General features: G+C 46.5%; 1 protein-coding gene across 2 annotated transcripts in view; it reads right to left on the bottom strand.

Annotated features, from left to right (window-relative positions):
- CTIF (cap binding complex dependent translation initiation factor) overlaps window positions 1-24,089 on the bottom strand; it is a 146,087-nt gene that overhangs the window by 39,042 nt on the left and 82,956 nt on the right. Inside the window, exons 8-9 of one of the 2 annotated variants that reach the window (XM_054283461.1) lie at window positions 4,797-5,232; window positions 2,830-3,159 (exon numbers count right to left, since the gene is read on the bottom strand). In XM_054283461.1, coding sequence (XP_054139436.1) covers window positions 2,830-3,159; window positions 4,797-5,232 — 766 coding nt within the window. The remainder of the gene's footprint in view (window positions 1-2,829; window positions 3,160-4,796; window positions 5,233-24,089) is intronic. The other variant, XM_054283462.1, reaches the window with a different exon arrangement.

Below are 24,089 nucleotides of genomic sequence, written 5' to 3'. Positions count from 1 at the left end.
GCCCATGCTGGCAGGGCACCTCAACGGGTTCATGCACCAACTCCTGAGCTCCTCTGGTGGGGATGAGCTGTTGCCATCGCAGTCCTGAGGGAAAGGGACAAACAAGCCCCTAGAAAACAGGAGCATCTGCTGGGAGCAGATGGGGGGGCAAGCGGTGCAGCCCCGGCGCCAGCAGCACGGGCAGGGATCACACTGATCCCGATTTATCACACCCCGGCACAGTAATTCCCCAGCTCGCCGGTGCCCAGCAAGCCGAGCTCCTTACGCCCGGGGATCAGATTAGTCTGAAAGGTGCTAGAGAGACACAAATCCTGCTCTGCAGCAAGCGTTTTAATAAAGGTTTATTTCTCTTTTTTAATTAACGGTGAGTTATCTAAAAATGGCTGATGGAAAGTGTCTGATGGTGGAAGGGCCAGGACTGTAGCTGGGTAATGTCCTATCATCAGTCATATAAAAATGAGATTGTAACATATGGATGCATATGGATATATATAGATCTGTGTGTGTGTATATATATATGTATACATATGGATGTATAATAACTGATATCAATATATTAATATATCATACACTAATGGGATAGTCACATTACTCTGTAACATGACATAATATCCAATATGCCTTATTAATACTGATAATACTTCGTATCAGTTCCAACATACCATATTGCTATTGATAATCAACCTCCTTATTTCACACCAAGGTAGCTGCAATGACTCTTTTGTGTCTCATACCTGGCTCTGTCTCCAGCCAAGGCTATCAGACGTAAATACCTCAAAATATTCCTGGTTTAGGGCTTGACCCAAGTATTTATGAATCAGTTTGAGTGCATCTGATTGTTTCATTTGGAAAATGAAACAGTGCTTGGAGAAAGTCAAAATCCTTTACTATCAGAAAGGAAATGTTAAATTATTCAATTTCACACAGCACTTTGCTTTTGACCTGTACTGATCTGTCACCTTTTGCCCATGAAGACATTTATAAAAGATGTGCAGTTTGGGGCTGAACAAATCCCTTCTGCATATTTCTCTGTGCCTCAGCACGTGAACTCGGTCACCCGCACACCCTGCTCCCTCTTTGCACTTCAGCTCTCCACAACGCTCCCATCACACTGGGACTGTCAGCATGTTCCTGAGAAGCACTTTGAGTCTCTCTGGAGATAGGAGATATATTATTTATCCTACATTCATGCTGTGAAGAGCTGAATGGGAAGCCACTCAGTCTTGCACAGGATGCTGCAGTATAAATCAGTTTACTGGGTCTGTTTGCATGGGTGGAATTGCTGGGGCAAGGGAATAAAGCAAGCTGGAAGAGTCCTCCCTAACCCAGGACTGCCATCAGCATCAATTGTGGGCTAACACTTTGCTGCTCTCAGGCCATCATTCCTGGGCTTTATTCTGGATTTCTTAGATTGCTCAGCTTAACAGGGAAAGATGCAAGAGTGACCTGATATGGGAAGAAAGGGATGCACAGAAGGTTTAGAGCTCCCTCCAGCCCCTTGCTGCTAATTCTGGGACTGATTCTGTCTGCAATTTCTCTCATTCTGATGGATATTCCCTTTGGAAATACTAATCTGGAAAAAATCACCAGCTGGTAGAGGCAATGGGTGAATGTGTATGCTGGCCAAGGGCTTTGCAGGGGGGAGGCTTGTTGTGTTTGATGTGCACACAGAGCAAAGACAGAAGCAGAGCTGGACCAGTCACTGTGCAGAATTATCTGATATTGATTTTCACTATTTTATTTTACTCCTTATTTCCTTGCTTGCTCTGTTGCCCCAATGCCAACTCAAGGTACAGGCAGCCAGCCACAGCATCCAAGAGAGCATCTCCAACAAGAGCAGCAAGAAGAACGAGAAGATGAGTCAAAAACTGGAGTGGTACTGAGCAACAGACTTGTATGGAGAGCAGAGAAATGAAAAGTGAGCTCTGCACGTCCCACAGATGGTGCATGAGGGAACAGCCACAAGGAAATGCACCTTAAATTGAGGAAGGAAATTCATGGTTTCAGCTCTGTCTCCAGAGGCAGAAAGTTGGAGGTGTGTGTGACACACTCCCAGAAAACAACTGCCCAATCTAATGGTGACACTGCAGTAAAACACACTCCTCCCAGACCATGGGCACTTGAGGATAGCCCTTTTTTCTATCATCCAACATTATTATAGAAGCATCCAGGCTGGAAAAGATCTCCAAGACCACCAAGTCCAACAATTAACCTCATGGACCAGTGATCAGAGCCCCTGCTTTTTCCACCCCTCTGCAACTTTGCTGCCACTGATGGTTTTGGAGCAGAACAACCAACCAGTTCTCCACATATCAATAAACGAGTCACCCAGAATAATGAGAAAATATGTAATTATTTCAGTTTTGTTTGTAATCAGAAACCAGAATCAAGCCATGTAGTGCAGCCTAAAGCCTGCTCATGTACCAGCCTGGTATCTAAGACCATCAGAGATTTGTCTTGGTGCTGCTGGTGCTGAGTTGAACCCTCCACTCTAACAGCCGACACTGAGAGACCCTCCCAGTTAATTTCTTTTCATGCCATGGGAATGCTGCCTCAAGCAGCTGACTCATTACCCAGACAGGCCCTGGTGTGAGATGCCACAGTTCTTGCAGAGTTCAAGAAATGAGAATGAAGAGCACCTTGATAATGCCCTCAGTGTCACATTATCTATGGTAACCATTGAAGATGTGCAGAGACAAAACAACCGGTGCAATTTGAACTCATCAATTGGGTTCAAAAGGAATTTGGTAACAGCTCAACTCCAAATAACTGGTAAGACCAATTGAGATGATGCTCCAGGCACCTGAACAGCTAACTTTATCTTGTTACCTGCAGCATGTTGAGGAGCAGACTCCGGAATTTGGTTCCCTCCACCATGAAGAGGGCCATTTTGTCACAGAGCTTGGCTGCTGTGGAAGCAAAGCTGCGGTCTGTCACCGCTTTTTGGTAGATGGTCTTGACTATCTCCCCCAGCATCTCCTCAGAGTTGGTGGAGTTCTGGGCCTCCTCCATGAAGGTGGTGAGCTTGGAGTCAACGTCACTGCTGTTGTTCCGCATGCTGTTGAGAATTTCAATTAATTTGTCCATTTTATTCTTTTCAGGGTCGGTGGTTTCCACCGTTACTTCGTCCTGGTCCGTGAAAAGGGAAAGACAAGGCGTCTGTTACACAAGGAAAAAACAGATATATCAGCCCATGTCCTTGCACAAAGAGCAAAGGGGTAAGGGGACTGGGAGGACATAAAGAGAAAGAGAAAAGACAAAGCAATTTTTAGTAGCACAGTGGTATAACATCAGCATTGGAAAGCATAAGCGCATGCATCCTGCTCCAGAAATGTCCCCTTTCTCCATTTCCCAGACCACTCAATCCCAAAGTCCCACCCCTCAGCTCAAGGAGAAGATGTCCTTGAGGGTCCTGAGCCAGGATGCCAAAGTCTGATCACCTCTGACTGCCTTTGGCATCTTGGACCAGTTTGGTGTCTGTGACGTCATCATAATGGACATTTTTTTGTTTCTCTTTATAAAATGCACCGATGTTCGCAAAATCTTCAGACAACGATCCCATAACAATATATTTCATATACATATTTAATAGAAAATATATACATATAAATAAATATATCTAAATACAAATATATTTTAATACATACACTTCATTATGTAAATTGAGCTCAAAGAAGTCACATCATCCCAGCATTGAAAAGATTCTTGACTTTTTCATCTCTTGCCTGTTACACTTTTCACTTCCCATGATTACCCCGGAAATTATTGATTCTTTTCAGCATTTTATTATGTGTTTGCTCCTTTTCCCCCAGTGTTAGGCATGCATCCTGCTTGCTCTGGTCTTCTCTTCTAGCCCTCCAGCTCAATCTCATATAATAAAAACCCAAGAGTGGGTGCTGATGAGATTTTTAGTCTTACAAGACTCTAAATTTTTGAGAAGAGCACTAAAATGAATACTCTGAAAGTCTCTACTACACTTCAATTGCTTTAAAGTACATAAAAAAAACTAACAAAATCTCTTACTCCCCCTCATGCCATATCCAGAAATAGTAAATGCTCATGCATGCAAAGGTATACATTTCCAGCATGCACTCCCATGGAATTTTATATGTTCAGGTTATTTTTGCTCTGTATTTTGGAAATCTCATTAGAGATAACCCCATGGATGCTTTTTACAGTCTGACAAAAGAATCTCAAGAGAAAAAATTTGAGTTTTACAGGGGGCAAATGAGATATCATCTCCAAATTCCTCAGAAACTTGTGGCTGAATATTGTTTCCAAAAAGGATTTCTCCTCCGTCACTTGCATGCAATACTTTTGTTATTGTTGGGTTGCTGGAAGGAAGGGGGGAGATAAGGGCATTTCAATTCTTTGCAGAGATAAATGGATATCAGCTTTAAAGCAGCGGAGTCCAACTATTCAGCACTCAAGAGGCAAAGTTTGGGATTTAGCTCTGTAGTTGCAGAGACAAATTGCCTTTTTTACATGTTTTCTGGAAAGTGATTGAGCTCTTCAGACCAAGAGGGAGCTCATGTGTGCACCAGCCTTCCCCCATGGAAAATGGGAAAGATTCTAGTCCAACTGAAGCTGGTAGCAACCTCACCCAAGAAGTCAAGCTCAGAGCCTCAATTCTTACAATAAAAGGCCTCCTGAAGAAGCACAAAGACACCTCAAGAGAAGTGCTGACACTGGGGGATTATGGTAAATTGGGAGCATTGATGGAAAGGTCCCTTGAGCTCACCCCACCCTTTGTATAGAGGACGGCCTGAGAAAAAGAGCAGCCCAAGAAATAATACCTTTTCTTTTAGCCTCCTCCTCAGCCTGTCCTTAGAAGACTGAAGCAGGTTGATCTTGGGCCTGTCCCCAGGGCGCTCGTGGGCGCTGTCTTTCCGCTTGGTCTCGGGCTCGGCCTGCTGGGGCTGCTTCTCGGCGGCCTCGGGGCCTCGCGGCGCCTCCGCGGGGACGTGCGCCGTGCACGCGGGGCTCTCCTCGATTCTCAGGTTCTCAGTCTCTTTGGCGTTTCTGTGCGTCTCCTTGTCGTTGGGCGAGTGCTTCTGGTTGTGGTGCCATCTCCGGTTCTGGCTGTAGCCGTGGTGGCCTGTCCTGCCCGAGGAGTGAGGGGCCTGGCCTCCTTGGTAGAGCTTCTGGTGGTCCCTGTTATGCTTGGTGCCACCCTGCTGATGATCCGTGTGCTGCTGGGACTTGTTCCCGCTGGGAAGCCTCTGCTGTCGCCTGGAAAGTCAAAGGAAGTCATTGGGAAGTTAGCTGGCCACCGAAAATAATAATAGTAATAGTAGTAGTAGTAGTAGTAGTAGTAGCAGCAATAATAATAATAATAATAATAATAATAATAACAACAACAACAATAATAATAATAATAATTATTATTATTATTAATTATTAAAATTATAATTTATACTATAATAGTTGTAGTTATTATTACAATGATAATAGTTATTATTAACATTTATTAAGTTATTAAAAAGTTATTATTCATAATAATAAATGATAAATTATGATAATGTATAATAATAATAGCTATTATTATTATTATTATTATTATTACTATCCCATAATAAAATAATAATATACTATAAAAATACAATAAAACAATATATAATAACAATTATATAATAAAATAATATATAATAAAAAATTTTAACTCCTGTTACCTGGAAATCAAATAGGTTTTTTGGTTTAGTTGTTTAGTTTGGTTATTATTTTGCAAACTGAATGACAGTGTATTAAAAAAAAACGTAGAAGAAAGTCAAAGGAAGTTCACTCATTCCTTTGTGGTTCTGTTGGGCCAACACATCTGTTCCACCATACAGCTTGGCCCTTGGAAGGGGACCACAAATGGGGAGGCAGTTTCTTGTCATCTAACAACTCATGCCCCTAAATTTCTTTCCTGACAGCCATATTTCAGGTGAAAGTTTTTGTGAAGTTGGACAACATGACTTTGGTTCACAGGAAAAATTCTCTCAGGCTTTTGTGCTAAATTCTCTCAGGTTTCTGTGTTACTTCCACACTAACCAGGAAAAACAGCAGCAGCAAGTCAGGTAGGCAGGAAATGCCAGGAGATATTTTTTTCTGAAGGCTTTAGAGCTCCTGATGCACCTGGCCTACAGCATCACTTTCTCCTCTTGCCTGCCAACATGGCACACTGCTGCATGGCTTTGCAGCGAGCTAGTTTAAGTGTATCAGGGATTTATAAGTGGAAAAAAAATAACTAAGAAGCAAGATATTAAGTAAACTGGTAATCTGCCCACACCAAATGGTTTTGTTTGGCCTCATTTTATACATCTCCTTCAGGACTGCTACACCAGGACAGGACACACACATGGATGAAAAGAGGAACAAACTTGGCTTTGGCAGCATGGAGAGCATGGCATCCAGGACCACAACCTCCAGAGAGAGACCTATGTGTACAAAGTTCCTGATGGATAACATGGAAACCCAACAGCCACAGAGAGGAGGAACTGCCCCCAAGGGGTTTACACGAGAGACTACAGCATCTCAGAAAGAATGAGCAAGCCCCTGAGTGCTGGCTGTAACCGGTAGCCGAGATGGCAAATCCCCAAAAAAACAACAGTTGAATGGAAGAAATGCTTTGGCAGTCTCAGGCATCTCAAATTTCCAAACAGGCTGCAGCGTGGCTTGTCCCCAGTGGAGAAGGCAGAGCCAGAATGCCATCATCCAGGATGCACCTAAGATGGAGAAGGTCTTGGCACTGGCTGCCTTCTCCAGGGCTCCTAAGCACGGCCACCCTAAGCATGCTGGCATCCCCTGCCTGATGCCTCCTTGATATTGGTCTTGGCTCTGAGAGCCCATGGGGTGTTTCAATGCCTGGCCTTTACAAGGCTGCTGGGAACAGTGCTAGAGGGTGACACAGGACATCTCCCCAGTATCACCCCCAAAAACAAGGAAACAACTTTAAACACTGTGGTGACCACAGTGGTTTGTCTCTGTATTGGTTCTGTAGCCATGATAAAACCTCTGGTCAGCCTCACTCCTTATCCCAAACCCCCACCCCAATCTGGATAAATAGCAATGTTTACTTTAAACCCATCCCACAGCAATTAGTTTTATTTTCATCACTGGCACTGCTCAGCTAAGGGAGCTCGGATGAAGGAAGCAACCATTCACAAATACATTTCAATGGTCAGCAGTCTCCAACCCTGCCTGCCAAAGCCATCTGCCCACAGAATCTGTATTCCTTGGCATCCCCAGGAGTCAAAACCTATTTTCTGAGGCCAACTGGCTTTTAACCATAAAGAGTGAGGGCTCATGTTTAACAAATGCAGGACGAACAGGCTTGTTCATGGCACTGGAAGGAATTAGTGTTTACTCTCAGACCACGAGATCCGGTTTTCTGAGATATTCAGTCTGTAGTTTTTGGTTTTTTTTTTTTCCCTTTTTCTTTTTTTTCCCCTTGCAAACTGAATGGCAGGGAATTAAAAAAAAAAAAAGGAAAAAAAACCCAAAACGGAGATGCGAAAAGCTTTCCTGTTTGCTGGAGCCTACAAGCATTTTATGAGTACAGATTCTCCACATCAAGTTTTCCTGGCATTTCTTTGTTTCCTCTTAGTAATGCAATCACATAAACCGCTTTGTAAAGAGCAATGCTTATTAAAAGGGGAATGTCAAAATAAAAGTTAGTTAAAAACCTTATCTGGTACTAAGGCCTCACAGGCCCAAGTGTACAAGAGTTTTGCTTTCTGTGGTTTTGCTCTTCTCTCAGACATCTGAGTTTAACTGTTTGGTTGCATTTCAAGTCTTGGCTCATAAGCCAGTCAGCTTGCTACTTTATTTAACTTGTAAATATTGCACAGAAATTACAGAAGTTGCATAAAGACACGGCTATAATTTCAGAAGCAAGTCTGGAAATGAGCTGGGAACCAAACTTGGCCATAAATTCCTGCAAGACACGCACACAGGGACAGTTTTTTTTCTAAAGACACATTATAAACCTAACCCTTAATGTTTAAGGGCTATGAATGAAAAAAAAGGTTTAAGATTAAAAAAAAATGAACTACTTAAGCCAATGTGGAATATGCAAGATTGTTCATTTGGGGCTGTCGCAATAGGATGGGGGAGAGCAGACAGCCCTGCCCCTCCAGGGGACAGCTAAAAGGTGATGTCCCCATGGCAAGGGGAAGAGCAAACACAGACCAAAGCTCTGCAGTCACTGGCCAAAGGGTGAAAACACCAGAGTTTAAAGTTTTGGGAAAAAAAATGCAAGAAATAAAAGGCAAAGGAAGGAGAATGGGAAACAAGGAGCAATGTCTGTGACTTGGCAGCAGTCAGGGGTCTAGACAATCATCCAGCTTTCAGGCAAAGACTCGTTGTGTGCTTTTATCTTCCCAACACCCCAGCGAAGAAGAAAAGCCAAGAAGAAATAGGATCTGCAGGAAAGAAGAGCCAAAGCAGGGAGAATAGGGCTCACATCTTAAAACTTGACTGCACAGCATCTCAAAGCCTGTGAGGTTGGGAAGACCCATGTTCGCTCTCAGGTGTCACCAAGATGTGTCACCTGGGGACACAGAGAGCCCCAGGAAAGGACAAAATGGGGACCTGGTGTCCAGCCACACTCCCACTGTGGGTTATTGGAAACAACCTCGTGCTTGTTCAAGGACAGCACTGTAGGTGCTCAGATGGCAGCTTAAGGTGATGTCCTAAGATGGTGCCTCAGGGAAGCACCCAACCCAGGCTTTTATGTCTGAGATGCTGAAGGCAGGAAGCTGAAGCTTGAATTACACAGCAACACCTCCAAGCACTGCAAGAATTTACCCCAGAAAAACGCTGCAGTCACTGGGAAATCATCCCTCTGTCCCCCTCTGCTCATCCTGAGCCATAAGGATGCAGTGCCTTGCAGGGAACCATAATTCAGCAACAAGCAAAAGCATCTGGGCAGTACAATGGCTTCTTATCTCTTGACTCAATTTAACATTAAATTACTATTTTCACTTCAAAGGCCAAATTCCAATTCAGTTCAAAACTCCCCCTGACTTCAGTGGGATTTGGCCATCAGACAAAATGGAAACTAAAGAGACATTGAGAGTCACAAAGAAATTGCAAAAGTACTAAAAACCAAGGGGAGACAGTCAGGGCTGCCAAGCTGGAAATAGGATGGTATTGCTTCTGCTATTGTTTCTCCACCCATTTTTTTATTTAATTAACTAAATGAGATACCTTTCAACAGAATTTAGATCTGACAAATGTCTGTTCTGTCGGAGAAGCCTACGCAAACAAATGTAAGGCTTCAGCTGTCTCGGTGATTACCAGCCTACGTGCTCAGAAATACATGATTCCTCTAAGTTTTTACTACATCGTTTGCTCCCAAGGAAAGGAGCAGGAAGGCACAAGTCTGGGGAAAATAACTCTAGACACGTGGACAGCTGTGGGCTAAAACACAGTTGCTCTGTCCTGTCAGCTTTGCCCACATCCCCACGAGTGAGATGAGTTTTTTGAGAGCCCCCACCTTTTGTCTGGCACGTGGGGAGCTGGGGGACTCTGTGGGGCTGCATTCTCCTGGTGGCTGCACAGAGATCTGGGTGAGCAATTCCTACAAACACTGAGAGGTGAGCAGGCACATCAGAGCATTGTTCCCGTGAGGGGCAGCTGAGGGAGCTCAGGTGGCTCAGGAGGGACCTTCTGGCTCTGACAGGAGGATGCAGCCAGGTGGGCATTGGGCTCTTTTCTTAGGGAACAAGGGATGGGACAAGAGGAAATGGCCTCAAGCTGTGCCAGGTGAGGTTTAGATTGGATATTGGGAAAATTCCTCAATCGAAAAGGATGTCACACCCTGGAACAGCTGCCCAGGGCAGTGGTGGAGTCCCCATCCCTAGAGAGTTTAAAAGCTGTGTGGATGTGGCACCTGGGGACATGGGTGTCAGTGGTGGGTGGGCTGGACAGTGCTGGGGGAATGGATGGACTCAATGGTGAAATAGGTGTTTTCCCACCTAAACAATTCTGAGATTCTATACACTTCCAGTGGCACTTAAGACACTTACCCCCATGACACAGAGGACCTTGTATGGCCAAACAGACTGAAATCCCATCCTGGCACTGAGGGACCAGGTCCAAATGCTGGTTCCTACTTTGGAGAACCTGCCTGGATACCTGCCTGCAATCTCAGTCAACTTCCCCATGGCACAAACCCTCCAGGACACCTTAAGCTCCTTGCAGAGAAGAAACTCTGATTTAGTCCTGCTTTTGTGCAGAGCAGAATACCTGGTGGGCACAGCCAGGGCCAGTAATCAACAGCTAAAATGGACTTGCAGACACTCAGGTAACTTTCTCCACTCCTTGCATCCTTCTGGTGTTTGAATGAACACATTCCTCACTGCATTTGACAGACAGTAAGTTTCTCTGCACCCTTATGTCTGCTTGGGCAGGGTCTCATCTCTGTGTGAGGATCAGGAATATAATGCTAAGTCTTGGAAGTATCTCCTGATCAGCTTTGTTATTAAAATGCCTGCAACTAATTAACAACCATTGTTGGAAAGGATGGATTAAGATCACAGAATCATTGAATGGTTTGATTTGGAAGGGACCTTAAATATCATTCAGTTCCACCTCCCAGCCATGGAAGGGACACCTCACACTACATCAGGGTGCTCCAAGCCCCATCCAGCCTGGCCTGGAACACTTCCAGGATCTACTGCAGGAATGGACCCTGTGGGACCTTCCATTCCCAAAACTACTCCAGATCCCCCTTATCCATGACACCCCTCAAGGCTGGGGGAGCAGAGCATCCCCAAGGAACTCAGCAGCTTCTCCTGCAAGTGGAGGACTGGTGGGAATCACTGTGGGATGTCAGGCCACCTCTCCCACCTTCTTTCTGAAAATCTCAACACAATTTTCCATTAAGGCAGGGAAATTAAGAAGAGCCCCTCATAGAGTCATCACCAAAAGAGTAAATTTCTCAATTTAGTATGTGGGTTATTTCTGGCTGAACTAGCCAGCTGCCCAGGAAACTCAGCCTGAAGAGGGAACGGGCAGGAAAAAGCAAAATCCTCTGAAACATCCCTGAACAAACTCATGTCTCCAGGCCTAGTCTTTCTGAACTAAGCATATTCCAGCCAGACCACAAACAATTGTATCCCAAAGCAGGTATCCCTGGTATCCCAAAGCAGGCACTGCTGGAGAGATTTGGGCATGGCAGTACTGCTGTGGTCAGAAACATCCATCATCACTGGCTTTGAGCCTTTAAGAGATGTTGTGGTCCATTCTGGAGGGACAGAAGGATCCCAGTCAGGATGGGATGGAATTTTATTGCACCTTAAACTACCAAGAGGTAGGTACCAAGAGGTATGGGGAATATTGTTACTGATATATAATGAGGAAAAAGGTCTGAATTTCTATTGTAGAGGCCTGACTTTCCCCAGAAGTACTCTTCAGCAAGACTACCTCCATGAAAAGCACTCTGATGTTTCACATGCATGGATAATGGTAATTCAGCACTGCTTTGATGCAGGGAGCATCACAGCCCAACCCCAGCCATTTCCTATCCTTGCTAGGGCTGAGAATGGGAAACACTTGAATAAGCTTGATGGCTCCACACAATTTAATCAAAAACCTCTAAACCCCACAGAAAGCAATAACCACCAGCTCCAAGGATGAAGAACACAGGATTTGTGTTGTGTTTTCCCTCTGGCTTTCTCTCTCAAACTGGTTTCACTTGGCTCCAGTTTCATTTTTGTTTGCATTTTTCTCAGATGAGAAGGGAACAAGATGTCATGTTCACTCCTGAAAACAAAAATGAAATTATTCACACTTCTTTCATGCCTTTCTGTCACCAGGGGTAGAGACCACCCCAACTGCTAGACTGAGCCCACATCATCTGGACAGACACGGCATATTGGAAGTGCAGAAAGTCCACCTGTCAAAATGGTGGTGATCAAGATTTAAAACCATCTTTGAACAGCTGAGACGAAGTGCATAGTTTGAGTCTTACACGTATGCATCTTTACAAACATACAGCGAATGCCAGAAGACAAGCACAGCCAACCAAAACAATGCTGTGAGGGGAGAGATGTTTGTGATGAGGCTCAGAGTCTCTGGCTGCTGGGAACAGCATTATGAAACCCTCATGTGAGTCGCCTACATGGGCACCATGCTCTTTGTCACCACCTCGGTCCTGAGGTACAATCACAGCTGACAACCCTTCCTTTGGGCCTGGACACCACATCTGCTGGAGATGATTTCATTTGGTCCACTAGAGCATAACTAGACTCACTATAAAGCAACATGATAGCACACTGATTTTCACAATGATGGTTGTAAAACACCAGCACAGGCTGCTCAGAGAGTTGGTGGATGCCCTACCCCCAGAAACACTCGAGGCCAGGTTGGACAGGGCTCTGAGCAACTTTGGTCTAGTGGAAGATGTCCCTAACCACGGCAGGGGATGGGACTGGATGAGCTTTAAAAGGTCCCTTTGAACCTGAACTATTGCATTATTGTGATTCTGTGTCTTTACATCCAAAATTCCTGCTCACAAGCATATGGATGAATGACCGACTCATCCCACCCCATTCACAGGCCCCCAGCCTGCAGACTGTGCTGCAGGAACAGAGAGCACTGCTGGGCTGAGGGGACATGGCACAACACCCCCTGGGATGGCCTCACAAGCACTGAAAAGCAAACCTCACTGCTGCTGAAGCCCAGGGACAGCCCTCACACTGCAATGCTTGGCTGCACGGGCTGCCTGAGTCAGCTATTTTTCTCCAAGCTTCATGGAAATGAATCTTCAGGAGGAATTTAAGGAACTGTTTTGCAACAGCAGCTTGGGAAAGATATCCCAAGTGCAGATGGCATGTGAGATAGCTCTGAAACAGCTCTTTTAATGCTTTGCTGGATCTCCCACAAATCATGAGGGATGTCAAGACAGAGGCCCTTGCTGCGTAGAGCAGGCAACCAGTTAGGAAGGCACCTCCTGGACTTCAAGGCTGACTGCTGTGGCTGGTGTAGAAATCACTGCTGTGATTTCATGTAGAAATGGCTTGGAAATTACTCTCTTCAAAAACTACATTACTTGGAATTACATTGTTGAATTCTCAGCGTAAACAAGATTGCAAAAATTACATAAAAGCCATCGGAAAACACAGTGACAAGGAACTGCGTCCAGTTTAGACAAAACAGTTTAAATTAAGACACGACCACAGTACACAATGTTTCCCAAACACAAACGGATTCTGGACTACTGGTAAGAATGTGGCTTGAATGAATATGGAATCATCTTTTACTACTTTGCAATAAAAGAGCTTATACTTCAGACTCCAGGCTGCCTCCTTTAAAAATACACCCAGGCTGATCAGTTAACCCGAGATCTGATAATCCTCCAAGAGATATAAACTTTAAACCCGCGCCAAGATGCACAGACACAGCCCACCACCATCCTCTGTGGTCTGTCCCCCAAGACACATCCTAAATAGTACCATGAGCCCCCATCTGCTGCCTTTGTGTTCAGCTGTCTTCCTTTAGACCCCTGTGCCTCTTTGACCTGCAGCAAGGAGACATCCTAGGGTTTTTTTTTTTTCCATATCCTATTTATACCAGTGCTTTCTAGTGAAGAAATAAATGTCTTTCCTGTAGGAGCTAAGGCAAGATTTGACAGGATCTCCTGACAGCTGTCCAGACATATGAGATGACCCAAAGTCAATGGCAAGCAATTACTTCCGCCACAGGGATCCAGTAAAACATCAACCCAAGCTGCAGAGATGCTTCAGACTTAGGTGTGCCAGAATCCTTTATCAAACACATAAAAATAAATTCTTTAAACAAGATGCAGCAGCCTATAGCATTTAATGTAGAGATCTGGGAGCCAGGATTGATCCAGAAATTGATTTATTGCAACCCAGTGACAATCCTAAGCTGTTTCCTGAATGTTTGCTTAAGTCTGTCCCACTGTCAAAAGAGGAGTTAATAGAATTTTAGATGGTTTGAGATGGAAGGGGCCTTTTACAGGTCATTTAGCCAACCCCCTCTGCAATGAGCAGGGTCACCTTCACCAAGAGAGCTCTCTGCTCCTGACCCCACTCCTGCGTCCTCTCTCATGCTACCCCTAACACTCCCACAGAATTGCTAAGCTGTGCCAGGGTCTGATTCACTCCCAAAGCTTAATTTCTCTTGGATGAGTTTTCACTTGTCAGTTTGGACGGGAGCACACTGCCTGGGGGCAGGCACAGATCTGGGCCACCTTCTGCAGCTCTGCTGTCACGTAGCTGCTGGCCCTTGCTGCCTGGGGACCTGCACCCCCAGCTTTAACCAGGAAATCAGGAAGATCCATAGCATCTGCACAATGCTGGGAATGGCTGGAGCAATGTTAGTTTAAAGGAAAGAAAGAGGCCTGTTGTCCACTCGTGCCCTGGAGGCTGTCACACTAAATAAAGACATTATCAGAGAAAGAGCAGAGACCCAGCGCCTTCATGCCTGTCAATGACCCCGACACCTTCTGAATCAATCTAAGGACTCTCTTTCCCACAGATGGTCCCTTGGAGACAGACTGCTGTGGCTGTGGTAGGAATAAATGGAAACAAAACAGTTAACAAATAACCAAAAATAGAGCACAGTTACTTTTTTTTTTTTTTAATATGGAGATGAAAAATCCCTGGGTGATTTATGTGCCAGCAGAGATATTAGCTGCATATAATAGATGCAATATTTTTAATACTAATATTTTGGGCTGAGACAAGAGCCGGAATGGAAAGTATTTCCAGTGCCTTGACTTCTTTATTTTGCAAACATCAGTTGCTAACTGGGGTCAGACAGAAATATTGTTTCTGCAACAAGAGCCCAAACAACTTAAGCTGGCAACTTCTTCACACACTAACCATGCCAGGGGGCCCTGCAGAGCTTCAGCTTGTTGCTCCCTCCCAGGTCCCTGGGGCCAATGTCCCCAGCTAGGCCTTGCAGGGAGAAGGAGTGGGTGGAAGATGCTCTTTTGCTGAGAGGGTGGCTCCTTGCCATGGCCAAAAACTGAAGTCACCACTCAAACCATGCCACCATGAAGTGCTGCTGGGCTTCTTCAAATGGGCCAGGTTTCATTGAATGGCTCCATGTGAGACAGTGGGTGCCATAAATCCTTTCATTTATACCCACTGAAAGTACCAACCTGTGCTGGCCCTCATCTCTGAGCTCAGTTGCCAGATACCTTGGGGAGCAATCCGGCAGCACGAAGCCCTGGGTGCTCACTCCAAGACGGTGGCACATTTATACTTGGGGATGGAAAGAAACAAGTTATTTCACCTCTATTCACTCCAGCAACCAACTGATGACAACACCTCCACGAGCTCACGCTGGAAAACAAGGTGTAGATGGATAAATCCATTTCCAGTGCCGAGGAGCCTGCCGGAAACATTCCACCAAAGAGAAAGCCATTTCAAGAACAGATCGGTTTCCTAGTGCAGAGGAACCTGCCGCTCTATTTCCTTCCCTCAATTCTGGCTGGCTCAAATAGCAGCACGTAGCCAGCCGTGTTTTGCACTGTGTGACACTGAGAGAAGCCCTGCAGGGCCGGCTCACGGGTGGCAGGGCTCACTCACAGCAGGATCTGGTGGCCAAAGGCTCACTGCAAGGTCTGTGGTGGGGGAAGGTCCAGCTACAGACTCCTTCCACCTTTCCACCTCGGTTTCCTCACAGCCAAAGGGGAGATGCTGAGAGCAGTCCTCTGCCAAAAGGCACCCTGAGGTTGGTGAAACACTGATGAGGTGTTTCACTGTCCATCTGTCTGGCTGTCTGCCCTGGGGATGGCTCTTGCATTCTTTCTCTGTGACCCATCCTACACCACAATGCCGGCCCACACAACGAAGGCTTTCCTCACATGTTGGGTAAAAATAAATAAATCACACCACCAGCTACCAAAGCAACAGCAATACAAGCAATACCAAAGACATGGACCTGCTGGATTTTACAGGACTGAGTCCAGAAGAGGCCACCAAGATGCTCTGAGGAGTGGAGACAGGTTGAGGAAACTGGAGATGTTCACCTGGAGAAAAGAGGCTCCAGGGAGACCTCACTGCTGCCTTTCAGTACTTAAACAGTGCTTTACACTTTTACTTTTTACACAGGCAGATAGGGATAGGACAAGGGGGGATGGTTTCAAACTTAAAAAGGGGAGATTTAGATCAGATGGTAGGAAGAAATTCTTCCTGTGAGAGTTGGGAGGCCATGGCACAGGTTTCCCAGAGCAGCTGTGGCTGTCCCTGGATTCCTGGAAGTGTCCAAGGCCAGGTTGGATGGGGCTTGGAGCACCCTGGGATAGTGGAAAGCATCCCTGCCCATGGCAGGGGAGTGGAACAGGATGATCTTTAAAGTTCCCTGCAAACCAAGCTATTCTAGGATTCTGTGAAGATGACCAAGGTGTCCCAGGAGGAGAATCAAAAATTGCTCAGAGTGTTCTGGAGCATCTCTTCTGTGAGGAAAGGCTTAGAAAGTAGGGGGCTCAGCCTGGGCAAGGCTCTGTAGACACTTTATTGCAGCCATTCAATACTTACAAGGGAAAGAAACCTTAAGATCATCAAGTCCAACCACTAAGAAGGGAGAGCACTGCTGGGAAGCAGCATTGCTTGCTCCTCTCACCCTCTTCCTGGTGTGCCCTGCTGGTCACCAAGCCAGGCGACCTTGTGTCACCCATCACACCTCTCTCTCCTCTTGCTCTTATGGCCCTTCTGTCCAGCTCCAGCACACCAACAGCACATCTAAGTGCAAGTTAAGAACTCTGCTGATGCAGGATGGCACGGCAAGCACAAGATAAGGGGAGTGATGTCCCAGCTGGAAGGCACAGCCAGCGGCACATGCGGACAAAACGCCCTCCCCGCTCGCACGCTGTAATTCATCAGGCCAGCTGAGCCCTGCCAGGACCTGCAGCCCTGAGAACTAATTTAGTGCAATAACTCCCAGGGACACTGCAGAAAATCAAACCAAAATGATGATCTGTCTCTAACCTGCCTTCTGCCAACCCCTCGGCCGTGGCGCTGCCGCCGCCAGCTCTGCTCGGGCAGGCAGGGCAAGCACCCACAGCTGGGATTGCCATGGCTATGAACACCTGTTTCCTTGAGGAGACTTATCTTAAAGGACCAGCACTGCAACAAGGAGCTCTTCGTCTTGCTCTTGAGGAGGCTCAGCTTCAGCTGGCACAGCTTTCTTAGTCATATGGTTTAGTTTTAGGTGGCTCTGTGAGAAGCCGGGACTTGGACTTGATGATCCTTACGGGACTCCTCTATTTTGACATAGTCTGTGATTACGACAAGGGGGAATAGTTTTAAATCAAAGGAGAAGATATTTAATTTAGGTACTAGGAAGAAATGATTGACTGTGAAGGTGGGCAGGCCCTGGCCCAGGGTGCCCAGAGCAGCTGTGGCTGCCCCTGGATCCCTGGCAGTGCCCCAGGCCAGGCTGGATGGGGCTTGGAGCAGCCTGGGACAGTGGAAGGTGTCCCTGCCCATGGCATGGGGTTGGAACAAGGTGATTTTCAAGGCTCCTTCCCACCCAAACTATTCTGTGATTCCTTATGGAGATGCACCCTTTATTGCACTTGTTCCTGAAAACATGACCTGTCCTTCATCATTGGTTCAAGTTTTCTAAGTATTAGACAGAACTGCAACTCTTATTTTAACATCTCTGCTTAGGTGCTTTCAGCTGCTTAGAAGAGTTTCTTGCATCATTACATTCTGAACACTATGGTCTATCTAAATACTAGTATTCCTATTTTCCATTGCAGACAATATCCCACCAGACTCACTTTTGTGCTTGAAAATAAAAAAAAAAAAGAAATCACTCCTGCATTTGCTTCTCTTGGAGAAGAGTCAGCTTTTCACAGGTACCACTACGCTGGCTCCACTCCCCCAGAGCCTGCTCAGCAGGGATGGCTGTGACAGCCCTGTTGGGGTTGGGGTGCTCCCTCTGCACCCCCAAGTCCCCTCCAGTAAGCCTCATCAGCTCCCAGGAGGGCATGGAGAAGACAGGAGCATAAGGAGGAGGATAAACCCCTGACTTCCAGATGCTGCTTCAAGGGTTCAGACCCACGCGCTGTTCAACCTAATTAATTTTATTTGGAAATCCCACTGAGAAGGAAAGGAGTGTTTCAACTTCTTCAATTCCTTCTCTTCTTCTCTCTTTCTTCTGTTCCAACAGAAGTTCAGCAATGCGCTGCAAATCATTTAGCTCAGTGCTAATTTTCAGTTAATCTCAAGCATTTAATTTTGTTCCAGCTAGAAATGGCCCTTTGGCCCTAAAATAACGTCTTGATATTGTTGTTCTTAATAAACATCCTCTCCTCTCACTGCAAAGCCCTCAGCAAATGGCCCTGAAAGAACAAAAGACATTTCTGTATTGTTTTAAGTTCTCTTCCTTTCTGAAAAACCTCAATTAAAACGGTGAAAAAGCTACTATACTCTGTAATTATGAACTCATTTCTATTCACTTGCTCAGCAGGAGAGCTTTGTCCTGTTGACCTCTGGGAATGGGTTTCTAAGTCTCTTCCAAAATTTCGCAGCCTTAAAACCAACACAGTCATGCCAGCCGTAAAACACATTCACCTTCACCCAGTATAACTTGAAATCTTCAAACCTGGGGTGAGAGCTGCTCCTGGGACTATTTTTATTTTGTGAGAAGAGCCTTAGCGCTGGCCATTAATGGGCTGGCTCTGGAAATAGTGCAACCCCTTCAAGACAGCCTGAAAGCTGCATGAGTAGGGGCTGTCAGCTGATCGTAAGGAGTTTTCAAACAAACACCTTGCATGTCACACTCCTGAGTGATGGCTGGGATACTCTTTATCCTTCCAGTACCAGAACTACCTGGCCTGAAGAGGATGCATCCCAACCTCTTGACTTGCCAATGGGATGCTTGTGGGAAGAAGTGTGGAGACTTATTTTGGTTAAGTTCCATTGGGAAAAAAAATTTTGTGAGACAAAATGCTGGGACAGCTTGGTTATGTGTATCTTTAAATTCTCAGTGCAGGATTACGGAAGGGAAACCAGAGGGAAAGCAATTTTTAATAAGAAAGGAAACAGCAGAAAAGAAGATGATGCCTGAGAACACAGAATTAGGTAAAAATGAATGCAGAGGAGCAGATTTTCACATAAAATGAATTAGTAATGTCCTTCAAACACAAGATAGAAAAATCGCTTTAAAGTAAGTCCTTTAAATAGAACTATAAATCACACTGCCCTAGAGCCAGTTACCAATCCTCCCATGACTTCATGTGTCCATAACACACCTCAGAACATACATTTATTTCATCCCAATCCTCCCATGACTTCATGTGTCCATAACACACCTCAGAACATACATTTATTTCATCTTTAAACTTAGGACCAAATCTAAGGGAACACATAAACCTTCACAACACAGCTGAGGTACAGCTCATCAACCTATTTCCCAAAATCCCACTCAACTCCAAAGGTTTGGGTCAGCTCATGTTTTGCCTGAAATATGCCCCCCAGCCCTGACAGCCACTCCAGGGGTCTCCTCAGACCTTAGGACACACCAGAAGAATCACCTGGACATCCACTCACCAGCTCTCTGCCAGAAGAAAGAAGATGCTATCTCTTCTGGAAGAAGGTGCAAATTGACAATTGATGTGACAGTGAGCTAGGGGCTGTAGCCTTTAAGGGGCTCAGGGCTAAACCTTTCCACCTGCGATGACAACAGCTCTGCTGACACCTGTTTATGAGCAAAACAAGGGCAAGAAAAGGCTACTCCACACCTCACAGGGTGCTGAGAGACCAGTGACTGCTGTGGAATCCTGCTCATCAGCAGCACCAAGCCAGTTTGGCTGGTAAACCTCAGAAGTGACAGTGTTATACCTTTCCTATCTTACCTGCCTCTTTTTAATTCACTGTATGATTTTTGACTGATGTGTTGAGTTATATTTGGTCACAAAGAGGTAAGAAAAAGAAGAAGGGTGCAGTTATTTACTTCACCATATAACTTAGGGCTTGGGTTGGAAGGGACCTTACAGATCAACCCATTCCACCCCTTGCCATGGGCAGGGACACTTTCCACTACCCCAGCGTGCTCCCAGCCCCATCCAACCTGGCCATGGACATTTCCAGGGATCCAGGGGCAGACACAGCTGCTCTGGCAGCCTTTGCCAGGGTCTCACCACCCTCAATGGGAACAATTCCATCCCAATAGCCCATCCAACCCTGCCCTCTGCCAGTGTGAACTCATTCCTCTTTGTCCTACCCCTACATGCCCTTCTAATGAAAGTCTCATTCCCAGCTGAGACTGGGATGCCCAGCCTCAAGTGTCTGTTCTTGCTGAAGAAAGCCCAGAAAAAATCCTTGTCCCAGCACTCCCTCCAGAGTGAGGTGTTTTGGCTCAACTCCTCCCACATCTCTTTGTTTTTTTGACTTCCTTGGTTCTGGTCAACATAGGAAGGCAAAATAAAGCAAGGAAATATGTTCTCTATAAGATGAACAGGCTAACTTTTCTTATGTGGGGGAGAAGCATCCTCCAAAGTTCATTGAACACATCCCCTCTGAGCATAATAGGAAGCTGGGCCTCCAGTTCATATCTGGTCAGTGTAATTATGGACACACAAAGTGGGATCAGCGGGCAGTGACACTGGAGATGCCTCACAGCATCTTGTTTGGCTTCCAGCCCCTTTGGTGCTGGTATCATAAGGTCTGGAGTCTGACAGCTCCTTGCATGGAGTTTGAGACAAGCTAGGGCACCTGAAACAGCACTGTGATCATGGAGGAGAAGCCCAGCAGTCTCTGATAAAGGTGAGGAGGTCTGAATGAGGTCTCCCATGTTCCCTGCAAAGCCTTGGATTCAAGAGTGGATGCTCTCCTAACCTTCTCCACAGTGGTAGAGCCACCATGAGCTCCTGTTCACTCCAAAATGCTCACAAAAATTACAGAATCACACAGTGGTTTGGAAGTGGGCTGGAAAGGGCTTTTCAAGACCACATTTTTCCACCCCTGCCATGGGCAGGGACACCTTCCACCCGACCAAGCTGTTCCAAACCTTCACACTTGAGAAGAGCCATCAGTGACAACAACTCATTGACCTCCAGACTAGCCCCTGATACCACACAGTAAAAAGGTACCTAGAAAATACTGAATTTTCATAAAAACCACCTCCACCATAGCTTCCACCACAGCCAAACACTAAAGTTCTGGATTTCTTTTGCTGGAGCAATTATTTTGCTTTTGGTGAAGCAACATCATAAGACCCTGAGCCTATCCAGCAGGCCATACATTTCTATCAAGGTTTCATAACAGTAACATGCTTTGCTGGTGGTACATAAAATCTTTCAAGCAGCGGCAGACTTGGATAAAAACAACCTGCAAAAGCCTCCTGATGCCAAAAAGTCTATTGGCAGCTTGGCTATTTGGATTAAATTTAGTCTGCAGGACAGGGGTCACTTCAGTCACCAAGACTGTGAAGAAAAAAAGGCTTGTGTTTTAGAGTTTTTATGTAATGACAAAGCCATTCAATAGAGAGGTGGCAACCCTGCAGCTGGGAAATGCACCCAGCTTGTTCCTGCCACTGCCTCCTGGCATTAGAAAAAAAGGAACAATGAAAGGAAAGGATAAAATTTGCTTAGATGGGTATCTTTTAACCCTTCTGCATGGGTCTTTAGCTAGGAACACGAGGAGGACAGATCAGATACGGAAAACAGCAATGGACACACATCCCCTGATGTCCTGCTCATGAGCACCACGTCCTGCCAAAATCACAGAGGTTTATCTTTCTCTTGCCACTGGTGTCGAGCCCGAAGAGCTCTCTGTCTTTTAGAGGGGTGCTTTGTCCTTGCACGTACATAAAATGCAGAATCCTTTTGGCTGTCACCAGTACCAGGAAAGGAGCTGTGAGCACAGCACCCCTTCTGTGGTGTGCTCTGGCAGCAGGACGGTGGCCACACCACCTGCCCTCGGGGTGAAGCATGGCTGGGCATATTTTCACTGATGCCCCCAAAACCTAAGGCCTCAGTGCTGCCAACACACCAGAAATGAGAACAGCTATGTAGAGAACCTCTACTCGGCCTGACACAGCTTGAGACATGGGTGACAGGCAAAACAAATTCCCCAGTGGATGCTGAATACCAACTGCTCCACCTCACTGCTCCTGGTGTTTTACATGGACCACTCGGATGATGGGAGGACCCCACACGTGCAGCTCTGGGGATGGTGTTGGGGCAGGTGACTTGCTCTTAGATAAGCTGACCCAGGACTGATGCTAGATATAAATTTGGCTGAACTTCAGATGGCTTTTGCAGAGCTGTTGAATCATCTGTGCCCTGTAGGTACCAGGGCTCAGATTACTGCACGGGAATATCACAGAATCCTAGAATGGGTTCAGTTGGAAGGGACCTTAAAGCTCATCTTGCTCCACCCCCTGCCATGTGCAGGGACAGCTCCCACTGTCCCAGGCTGCTCCAAGCCCCATCCAGCCTGGCCCTGGGCACTGCCAGGGATCCAGGGACAGCCACAGCTGCTCTGGGCACCCTGGGCCAGGGCCTGCCCACACTCACAGTCAAGAATTCCTTCTCAATACCTAATCCAATCCTGCCCTCTGGCAGTTTAAAGCCACTGCCCTTTACCATGCTGTGTCCTGCTCACTAAGCCATGGTTAAAAGCAGCAAAAGGTGTTGATGGAGCCAAAGAACCTCCAGACCTCACCTCCAAGTGCTCCCTCCTGACAAGAAGCTGCATCGCTGCCCAGCAGCTCCACCCATGGCTGAGTCACCCCAGCTGCATGTCCACTGGGTGTCAGGAGGTGGCTTTTTGATGATTTGAGGATTATTCCTTCAACGGTGAGCCCAGTGCAGGCTCTGTTCTCAACAACCTCCTCCCCAGGAGTGGGGTCTCTGTGCTGTGACCCCTGGCAGAGCCTTTTCCTCAGCTCCTGGAGGGAAGGGCTGAGGGCAGGGTGATGCCACCACATCTGGGCAGCATGGCTGTGCAGGTCAAAAGGGCTCCTGCGTGACCCCTCCTGATACCATCTCTGCCTGCTCCATCACCACCTTACCTAGAGGGCAGCTGCTGGGCTAACCAGATCCAAATGACAACAGGTCCCACCCAACAGCCTCATGAGAGGGCATGGGAGTAACTACAAACATAGGGAGAAATGACTTTGTGCTGCTGCAACTCCCTCCAGTTCCCTCCATCTCTTACTCTCTTGGTGTCAATCTGACCTTCCTCTGACTTCCAGTCTTGGTTAAATGGCCAGTTTTATCCACTTGCTGCTCATAGCAGCGTGTTTCTTCAGCAGAAACTGCCCTTCTACCCCTGCATCTTTTACCCTTGACAGCATCTGCAGCCCCCAGCCTCTGCCAGGCAAGGCTGAACCAGCTGACACGTGTGAAGCAGCATTTCCTTCTCTGAGCTCTCAAGTTTATTTATCCTTCACTTCCCTGGGTGACTCTGGATCCTCTCATCAACAAACAGAAGGGAAAAAAAAAAGGCAGAAAACTTTTGCTTTCCATTTTATCTCATCTTAAATCCCCCTTGCTGATGGCTCCATCTCACTCTGGCACCACATGGTCCTGCAACTCCCACCCGAGCCTGTATCGTGCCCCTGAATGAGGAGACCTTGCCCTCGGAGGAGCAATCTGGGCCAAGCTGATTCCTGGGTGTTTTACGACAGGGTGAAGCGGCAGAGTGCCTTTATGGTGTTTTGAAAGGAAATTGTACAGGAACAATGTCCCGAGCAGCGTGGCTATTGAAAACCCTTCACAAAAGGAGTTTGTCACAAGAGGAAAAGCAGCTTAATCAGTCTAACTAATCACTGTAGGTGGCTGAGTGTCCCCGAGGATCTGTAAAATTAAATATAATGGGAAAAGAAATATATCACAGCTTGCCTACGCTCCTCAGTGGAGCCGCCAGCGGATATGGGACGCTCCCTGCCTGGCCCTGAGCCCACCATGACCATCCTCTGGGCTGTCCCTAGGCAGAACCACCTCCTTGAAGACCCACTTGGCTGGGCTGGGAGGAGCCCCAGGAGGTTTCTCAGCAGCGCAGGCCCTGGTGGGGAGCTGGGACAGGGATGCCCACTGGGTGTGCTCACCCCAGATAACCCGTGCGCGGCGTGGGCGGCAGCAGGAGGGTCACGGCGCTTACACAACCCTCCTG

Source organism: Melozone crissalis, unplaced genomic scaffold (genome assembly GCF_028551555.1).
Source record: "Melozone crissalis strain CALT ecotype California unplaced genomic scaffold, PUWL_Pcris_2 ptg000036l_1, whole genome shotgun sequence".
Taxonomy (NCBI): Eukaryota; Metazoa; Chordata; class Aves; order Passeriformes; family Passerellidae; genus Melozone; species Melozone crissalis.
The sequence above is the reverse complement of the archived record's forward strand: the minus strand, read 5'-3'. Positions and strand labels throughout refer to the sequence as shown.